General features: G+C 36.8%; 1 protein-coding gene across 2 annotated transcripts in view; it reads right to left on the bottom strand.

Annotated features, from left to right (window-relative positions):
• Positions 1-209: 209 nt before the first annotated feature.
• cop1 (COP1 E3 ubiquitin ligase) overlaps positions 210-10438 on the bottom strand; it is a 30475-nt gene continuing 20246 nt past the window's right edge. For both annotated transcript variants that reach the window (XM_036554159.1, XM_036554160.1), the window contains exons 18-20: positions 7315-7475; positions 3239-3283; positions 210-774 (exon numbers count right to left, since the gene is read on the bottom strand). In XM_036554159.1, coding sequence (XP_036410052.1) covers positions 757-774; positions 3239-3283; positions 7315-7475 — 224 coding nt within the window. In that variant the 3' untranslated portion in view covers positions 210-756. The remainder of the gene's footprint in view (positions 775-3238; positions 3284-7314; positions 7476-10438) is intronic.

Raw genomic sequence — 10438 nt, 5'->3', positions numbered from 1 at the left:
CTATAGAAAAAGCTTCATTACAATATCATAAAAGTTCAAACATGTCCAGTAATTCCATTTGCAAAAATAAAGTGTTTGCTTTTGATGTTGAATTCTACAAGACATTACTCAGGGTTAAATAAACAAATAACTGAATGTTAAAAAAAAAAAAATGGATAAAAACATTTTCAGAGAAAAATGGCTCAAAAAGCATCCTAGGATTTGGTGATTTCTATAACAATATAATGTGTTCTATTTTGTCTTGTGCTTTGGCCTTGTAAAATGTATTTAATGCAGTTCTGTTCTTGTTGATTTTACTCCTTTATTCAAGAGAAAGCAACAATCTAACTTCCTCGACTCATCTGAAAGATCAATTAGACCTATATCCTTCTTAAAGAAATCCTGTTATTCAACAGTAATTCCAAACTTTATTCAAAAAGGATTTCAAAAGATGCATGTTAATTTTCCCCCACTTGCTTCAAAAAAAAAAAAAACAAACAACAAAAAGATGGTCCTCCGTCTTGTTCGAGTTCATGAAATTCCACATCACGTCAGATGGGAATCCACAGGCAGGTCTTTATCAATCTGCTGATCGCAATCAAATGAAGAAAAAAAAAAGGATTTCTGTAATGTCCTTGCTTCCAAAAACAATCCTTTGGAAATGCTTGCGTCTTCGATACATGTGAGCGACTATGCTCTTACACCTGGGTTCCCACAAAGACAAGGCTGCTATGTAGTATGAAATGTGTCCTGTTGGGTTCTAATGGATCCTCAGACTCATACCAGCTCAAGTACCTGTGAAGAAAGGAAAGCAGAGTTAGTATTCTTCTACACAATTTGTCTTGGTCTGAAAAGACAACTCTCATTAAAAAAAAACAAAGATTAAAAAGATAAGATGTGATGCATGTGTATTTCTTTTTAGCATTTCCTTGGGCTATTTAAGTGGGAGTGAGTAAGACACAGCCTTGACTTCTACAACAGATTTTATTGGATGTTTCTGAATTCAGAGATAAAGTACAGCTGTGTCTACAAGATTTAGCAGGGGGGAGGAAAAAAAAGAGAATCCTCACGAGCTTTCCAAGAACTGTCTGGTTGAGAGAGACATTAACTGGCATGATGACGGCTTGTGTTAATCACCGGCATTGCATTATTTCACTGTCGACTGAATTTCTCACTTGTGCCTATAATGATGTGACTAATTTGCATCGCATTTTTGTTACCAGCTGACATGACATCTCTTCTAAATTGACTCGAGTGCAAAACTTCAGGCGTGAGACACATCTGTCACTAGGCCAGTTCATTCCCTGAAAAATCACGTGTGTATGTTACTGTAAGACTCATTCCCCCCCATACATAGCACCAAAGAAGAGGTACCACAGTTTAACCATAACGGTATGTTCACAGATTGTATATGGACAGGTTCCTTAAAGCTTTAAAATAAAACCACTAGTATTATATAAAACAATAAAACATCCATTTGTATAATTTTCCTAAAAAATAATATAAGTGGATTTAATAAATTTTTTACTCATGGACAGAAGACGGTTACAGAATTACAAGAATCACTGAAACCCTGTATCAGATGAGTGTGATATTATTTTCATTAATGGTAGCTACTACAGTGCAAGAGATTTCAGAAACTAATCCCAGGATTGGTCTTCACTCAAAATGCAAAACATTCTCTCCAGCCAAATGTGAATGAATACATTTAGTGTGCCAACCCAAAGAGATCTGTAGGCTATCCACCCCCCCCCACCCCCCCGACTGTATGAATTACACTAAAGTGTAGGACCTAATAGACACGTTAAGAAAAATCATGATTATAGATCCTTTTGCATTTACATGAACAAGAATAGCTCATATTCCACACATAATTCAGTGTTCAGCTAGTTTGCTTATTCATTAAACTGGGAATGACAAAGTGTACTGAAAGATCAAGCTGAAGTGACAACAACGTGTTTGAACACTGAATTATAACTTAACAGGTAGTGGTATTCAATGTTTCACTTTTGGCTAATTAATTTTTCCCACATCTCATTACTGCTATTCATTTTTCCTAAAGCTGTTCCACATAGAGTGGAGCAGCTGAGGGGGCAAGTATGACTCCATTCGTCCAGAATATTCATAAAACATCAGCTTGGAATACAAAAATATGATATATATATATATATATATAATAAGGTAAGCCATCATTGTCAATTATGTTACAGGACACTTTCATTAAGATCTGTAGCTAGTCAGCCACCTATATTTACTGCTTATTTGATAAGCAAAATATAAATGTTAAGTTTTTAGAGCTTGGCACGCCTACTCCTTGCTGCCCACTAACTTAACATGGTTAACAGTCAGATTGATTGCCATGACATTCTCTTACATGGTAAACAGTTAATCAGTGATCCTTTACGCTTTGAAAAACAGATCAACATAATTATATTTGTAGCAGATAAGAATTTTTGTTGTACATGGCTATGAAGATTGATAAGTGTAAAATGAAAAAACAATGAACTAACTTGTAAAATGCATCAACCAACAGCCAATACATCAGATTCAAGCAATCTGTATGAAATCCTAACCCCTTCACAACTTTGAAAGAGCCATTCTCAAATTCAGTCACTGCAATTTTTCCAGGAAAGTGTGCGAACCCTGTTGATTGGGTTCAATTGTTTCACTTGGTACAGTAGCTCAAAATGGAAATGATGTTACTTGTCGCTAGTACAGCACATGGATAGCAATTAAACAATGTGAAATCTAACAAATTTGTCACCATGTTTCATACTTACAGCCCCAAAAGGTGATAGGCTGGAATTTGAATGCCAAATGTGAAAGGGCCCTAAGTGGCCCCGATGCCCATGTAATTACCATGGAATTACACAGGGAGGAACAGTGTTGTGTACTCATGAGCCACCCATTTGAGAAGCTGTTGTTATACAAGGACAATCCACATTTAACAGTTCACCAGAATTATGTAGTCAAGGCTGAACTCAATTGCATTTGGCAGTATTGTGCAATTACAATGTAATTAACCATGTAATACAGCCACATTTCAGTACAGTTATAGAGGACTATGGTTATGTTTTCTGAATTTACACTTGCTTTGGCAAATACAAATATAGATCCTTATGTCAAACCCCACAATTAATGTACTTACAGGATGTTGTCAATTAAAAAAGGTGTGCAGTGTAGTGTAACTTCATTTAAAATATCAACAATTTTATACCAACGAGGTAATGTCCTGTATATTGCACGTCTATCTTCTTACCTTTATTGTGCCTTGACTGTTGGCTGCAATCAGCACATTGGACTCCTGAAAAACACATTTTACAACAATTAAAAAACAAAATTCATCGCATATCTCTTGTCAACATGGAAGCAGTTACATCTTATTCACGGTTCTGTGTTCAAACCATACACGGGGGATACCTCTCGCCCCACAGGCCAGCAGATTCACACTTAATGAAATGAAAATGAAAAGATAGGTTATACATTCTAGAACAGATGGGCACTGCACAAATATCATAAAACATGCTTTCAGAAGTCCACAAGAGGAAAAAAAAAACCCAAGTACACAAGTACACGAAAGAATAGAACAGACATAACTCATTTTTCTTCAATCTGAATACACCTATCAGATAAATGCAAGTAGATTACAGGGAAGTATTTCAAATGAATAAAACAACTTAATGTTTTACATAATGAAAATACTTTTGATAATTACACGCCTTGACATTCATCTAAGCAAAGAACAGGCGATTCCAGTCATCCAGGGCCAGAGTCCTGCAGGTTTTAAAGTTAGGCTACCTTTCAATCAGAAACTGACATGCAACGGGAGCACCACGAGAACTGACTTCACATAAAGATGACATCAATGGAGCAATCATTACTTGAGGGCCTCAAGATGAGGCAGAAAAAAAAAACAGCAGACCCTACAGTCCTCCAGTACTGGAATTTCCTAGTCCTGCTTTACAGTTATCTTGCCTGCAGTCCCTGAAAGACACCTGCGTGTCAATGCGAGAACACTTACAGCACAAAGATGAGAGGTGAGAATTTGATACAGACGCTCTCTGGCCAATAGCATTTCTATTTATTCAAACTTTGGGCATTCACAATCATTCAGAAGTTATGTTTGACACTATTCATAAACTCAGAAAATAGCATTTCACTTTCTCTTGAAGAGAGAATAATGTGATATCTCTTCTGACTGTCTAAAAACATGATTAAAACTGTCCATCACGTTCAAAAACACCTTCCAAGTGGCTTCCTTTTATTTGAATAATATGTCTTATCCAAATTTCCATTTATTTCATATCACCACTTGAAATGAAAATCTGCCAGTAATTGTAAAGAAAAGGGTTCTGTTATGTTTAAGCACTTTACTCATGTGCCTTTGGATATTTTATCAAACCTTACGCTACGTGAAATTCCAACAAACAAGCCCATCATGACTGCGCAAAACAAGCTGAAACCTATGAGTCAATGCCATTTATATTGTTACAGGAAAATTATTCCACCACAATTTAGAATCTGAGACATTGGTTACTGTACAGCTGGTGATGAACCCACAAAAAATTTGAAATTACCATAATTTATTTCTTAATTATACAATAAAGGCTCTTTGGTGTTAATTCCTATTATGGTAAATGTAAGTAAGGATGTATATGACATTTATAAAGACAGACTGGAGCCGAAGTATATTTTAACAGTTAAGTTATGCATACTTAGCTAGATAAAAACCTGCCAGCAATATCATGTGCACGCACAAACCCACACACAATTTTTACATGAATGAGTGAAGCGCAGATGTAAGAAGGCATAGGAGGCTGTGGTTCATCATGAGCACTGGCGTGGTTTTTAGTGCGCCGTTAGTTTCTGGTTATACAGTAGCTACGCAAGCTACACTCTGGTCTGCTCAGAAACAATGCAGTAACAACTCACCTGAAAGTAAAAAAAAAAAAATCATGATGAAGACATTTTTTTCTGCCTTGCAGCCCACTGAGTATGTTTGGCTGTTTTGTTTTCCTAATAATGAAACACCCTGTGCCAACAGGTTTCTGACCAATGCACTCTGTGTCCTTCTGTCATTTTAAATGTTAGTTTAAATGGCTCTAATTGCAGAACACTACTCAATGAAATGTTCCACTCATACTGATTGACTGATTTAATCATGCCATCAAAAGGTTAAAGTTTTGCTTGAAATTATGGATATGGCTTCTAATCGATGCATCTGGTGTTTTCTGCAGATTTTGCAAAAACTGCTTTGATTAAAAGCCACCTCCATGGTTTTTTAAACCTGGCCCCTAGCCTGTTTTGGCATTTTTGGATCCTGTCATGCATGCTCCAGGACTTAAAGTGACTAAGTTTAATCCTATTATCCAACTGGCTGGTGTATGCATAAGCAATGGGGTCTGCATCAAGTTTCACAAACAATGAATGAGTTAAGTGTAATATGATGTCATAATGCTTAACACACCTCTTTTTAAATTATGATTGGATAAAAGATGCAAAAAAAAAAATTATGATTCATTTGATTTCATTGATTTGATTATTTCACCTTTGTTTAATTAGGAGATGCTGTTCTAATCAGATATTAGATGATGGTCTGTAATTATTTCATTCTGGTATTGGAAAGAAGCTTCCAGACATCTAGCAGACATTTCTAGTAGTCATCTGGACCTTTTAGGGGCAGTCTCTGAAAAATTATGTTCACGGCTTATTTCACTGTTAAAGGAACAGGAAAAAAAAATGAACATAATCATGTAAAAGGCCTCATCTGAGTTAGAGCTGCATTAAAATGCAAGAAAGGCGATAATAAAAATGACAAGTTGGTTGACAGCTATGAAGAGTTTCACTTAAGTATTTCTATGGATTAGATGAAGTAGTCTAATGCTCACGGAACCGCTTGGCAGGAAAATAAAAAAAATACAAGATGAGCACATTTTGGATTCCATTCAAAAAAGCATTTGCAAACACATTCTTCAATAATTCTATATCATTTGTTTCCGTGGCACCTTCAGCATGTTATGAATGCAAGATTTTACAGATGTTTACAAAAACAATGAAGCATTTGACACCCCTCATTATAGTAATTTATGGATGACTTGGAGAATAAAACAATTTAAGCAAATCTAAACCACTCTCAAAAGTGTACAGACTATCAGTGAATTAGACAACTATTTTTTTACAGACCCATTTAGATAAATGTGTTTTCACCTGTGTTAGATGGTATATTAATAGTTGTTTGGTGCTAAATAAGGGCAATCACCAAACTTTACTTAGGATAGTTGCTGAGTGAAACGCTGTATTCTTGTTTAATGCATTTCACCTTACTGACCCAGTAAAATGTCTGCTATTGTACACAAGAGGGTAGTAGGATTATTATGCAATATGCAAATCCACTGCATATCAGTATCTGCTCCAGGCTTTCAAGGGACCACTGGTTATGCGAGCATTATTTACTCACTCCCAGCAAACCCAAGATTCAGTTATAAGCACTGAGATGGCCCTCTCTCATGGTTCTTATTCTCATGCACTGTAAGTCACCTAGGACAAGATTGCCAGCTAAACAACAACAGCACTCGAGGTACTATATAACATACCAAGACAAAGAAACTAGTTATGTAAGTCCAGACAGATAGCGTTTGTTGAGACAAGCTGTGGACCTAGGGTCCTGAGTCATGCAGACCTTTGAAGATCTATGCTGCTGGTCAATCGAACAAATACAGGGCAATACAAGTAACGTGCCATTACATCAATGACACCGAGAGGACTGAGGGGACCTGAAGTCACTGAGTAATCAAGATGCCATCACGGTGTCCTCTATGTAACATGGGCTGAACACAGCAGAACTTATTTAAACTTTATTTCAGCAAACAGGATTTTTGGTTTGTGGAATTTTCTAGCAAAACAGAACAAATAGTTATCGTTGAAAAAAATTTATGTGATAAAAGTTAATCTGGGGTTATTTCAGAGTGTTTATGTTATGAGTTAAAATTATTGTTATGCAATAAAAAAATGTGTTTCTCAGTGGATACTGTAATAACTACCCAATAACATACTGCAAGTTACTGCAGTATCAATTTTATTATGGCACCCAGAAAATGATTAAGTACTCAGACTAAAGTTATTAGTACAAGTTATTACAATTTGATAGGTGATGTGTTTTTATTATACTTATAAATTTTTATAATATACATTTTATTGTTTTTTATAATATACATATAAATAACTATATTTTTATTTTTTGTACTTTTTACTTATATGGAAAGAGCTCTGGCCATTGACTTTACGAGTAAATGTTACTAACCCAGTTCAATTTTTGCCCTAGTCAGTGGAACCTACCCCATCAGGCAGTGCCCTCCAGCACACTGCGCTAACAAACTCATTGGTGTCATCCTCCTTCTTGTCTTTATCCAGCACACTCTTCACAGTGTCAAACTTGAAAGTCAGCAGCGTCTTGGACAACCCCTTGTAGTACAAGTACAATGAGTTGTTTTCACTCCCTGCAAATAAAAATGACTATATTAGTGATGATAAAAAAGAATGTAAGTATAAAAGCAACAAAAACAGCTTTGAACAATACAATCCAAAAGCATAAATTTGCCCTAAGAAATTGTAACTACTGCCCAGAACCATGCTTTCCTACTCAAAAATCAGAAAATTTGATACTGTCCCATTTTTTCCCCGTACAGCGATATCCTAAACTATTTTTTTCTGTTGTCTGAAAGTAGCCATACTTGTTACTTACATTAATTACAAAACTATTGCCATGTTTATGTTGTGTTTCTTCTGTAATGCAAATAAATCAATTAACAAAAAAGTTAATCTTTGGAATAGTTTATTGTGACTTTTACACTTACCACAAACATTTGTATGAATATTATATATATATGAAGACTTCCTTCACAGAAATGATTTTGGGCTCTTAATCATAATGGATTAACACAGAATGCTTGATGCTTGGATCACAGAGTAAATGAGTCAACTTGATTATCCACTGACACATGCACAGACCACGGCACTCTGAACAAAGCTAAATAAAACAGAAAATTATGGGACACAATTCAAGTAAAGATTCTAACTCTGTATATGAAGCGGTCCTTTGTAAAGTGTTGAAATACATCAGTGCTACTGTGAAAACAACCTCAGATTTCTTATGGGCATGATTAATGATGGTGCCACACTTCCACCAGTCCATTATTTTCCACTGACGCACCCCCTGAAGGCTAGTGATGTAACTAGTGAGGTGGATATTGCCCCTGACTCTCTGAAGCTGGGAAACACATAGAGGACACTATAAATCTTGTTCTCGCAAGTTTGTGATTTCCAGTTGCCCAGGAGCTCTGGTGTCTAAAAGTCACCAGCTAACAACATACCACTCAATTCTGCTAATTCAATTCCTTCCTTTCCAACCCCATTCACCCTGGTTCATTTCTATACAAAGGTCACTGCATATGGTGTCAATCAACTATCACAACTCTGACCTCTACCTTTTTATCTGAACACGACTCCACACATGTTTTCTGGGCAACGCAAAGACTGTCTGAGAGCAACTCATTTCATTAACACCCCTGGCAATTCCATCAAAAGAAGCACATTTTCCCTTGGAAAGTAACAAGCCAACTAACTGACTATCATCAACACAGTAGTACATGTAATTTACTACTTTGATATCCAAGACTGAATGGTCAAATTCATAAAATGACAGTCATCAGAATAGACAACTGGAGTAGAGATACTGTTCTTAAAAGAAAACCTCATTCAGCAATTGACCTCAATCCTGGTAAAAATGAATGAGGCCAAGTTAGTTGACAACGAATGTGGTGAGGACGCTATGAGTGCCATTCACTGCAAAATCTCTCATTCCTTCACCTGCACTGGCACTTTTGTCTACATAAGAGCACTCAGAGAAGTTCTCATCTGAAGTCTGAAGACTGAGCACATCAAGTCGTGGACTGCATCCATGTTTGGGTTGCAACGCTTGAAACACAGCAGAGACATTTGGTTTGAGGCTGACCTTTAGTCAGCAAAGTGCAAACGTGTAAACCACTGCACTGCAGACACACAGCCGCAATCAAGGCGGTGAGTAGTAGTTTCAAGTTTTCTGAGACTGGACAGAGGGAACACCTAGGAACTGCTTGCCACACTGTGTGGCTGCTGAATGGGGGTCCTGATTGAAATGACAGATGCTCTCCGAGTGAGGGAAAGACATTATTTTGACACCACCTAGCATTCAGTGTTTTCACTCTGGCTCAGCTGGTCCAACAGTCTTAGTAACTTCAATTTCAATAGTCTAAAAATAAGACTATATATTCAATTACTTGAATATTTGACTATATAATCACTAAGTAATTACTTGGAAGAGTATTCAGATGCTTGTTAATTAACAAAAACGGAGATAAAACCCAGAATTCTATTTTTCCTCATCAGTATTCATGAAGTAGAGCCTGCAAGAAATAGATCATTAATTGATAATGTTCATTTTCTGGTGTGAAACCCTGAGTGAATGCAGATCACTTTTCAGTTAGCCATTATTCAGAAAGAAAGAACTGGATCTTCACACAGTGCTTGGGTCAAAGACTGATGTTCGATTGATCGAATATTTTATCCTGAGAGCCATATTTAAACTCTACTAAGTGAAATGGGCATCCCTTGTGGAAACACTGCTAGAAACATACATGCCTGATACCTGCAGGAACGTTGATCTCATATGCTGGTGTTGTCCACCAGTGGAGTACAACTGAAGCCCACACACACTAGCAGCTCCTCAAAATGAACTACAGTGGGCCTGAATGCAAAGGATTTTATATCACAAGCATGATTTCTCCTGAAAGACAAACCTTGACTAAAACTAGCGCTTTCATTCTAACACACTACAAATGACTGTCTACGATTAATTTGTTCCTGGCCACAGCAGCACTTTATGCAAATGGTGAGGCCTTGTAACAGCGCTGTTAATGTTGTTTAAAACGCGTAACTCACGGGGGAAATTAAGAAATCACTTTTCATCTCATCGCACTGAGTTTTCACAATTAATTCCACTGCCATTCAAGAAGAAAACTTCCACAGAATGCTTCGAACACAGTCTACGTGTGTGTGCGTGTCTCTCCAAATTGCCTGTGACGTGTCGAAATTGCACTCATTCTCAAATGACAGCTTTTTACATCCTTGTCAGGGGTGAATTCAGTTCAGATAGATTTTAAACAATCACTTCTAAGTGCACTGTAATTTATAAGGGGTAATTACATCAAACTTGGTCATACAAGTCTAAACTCTCTGTGTGGGTGATGAAATGATTAAAGCAGCAGACACACACACACTTACAGAAATACATCCAACATGGTGTTGAAATTAGGCAGCCTTTTGCCTCTTTCTCACTGGCCACACTTGGGTGTAGACAGACTGTAGGGTATCTTTATATCAAAATGACATCACATCTTCCCTGAGCTGTGTTTTTCAAACAAAA

This window comes from Megalops cyprinoides, chromosome 20, assembly GCF_013368585.1.
Source record: "Megalops cyprinoides isolate fMegCyp1 chromosome 20, fMegCyp1.pri, whole genome shotgun sequence".
In the NCBI taxonomy this organism is placed as follows: Eukaryota; Metazoa; Chordata; class Actinopteri; order Elopiformes; family Megalopidae; genus Megalops; species Megalops cyprinoides.
This window is presented reverse-complemented; position numbering and strand designations above follow the sequence as displayed.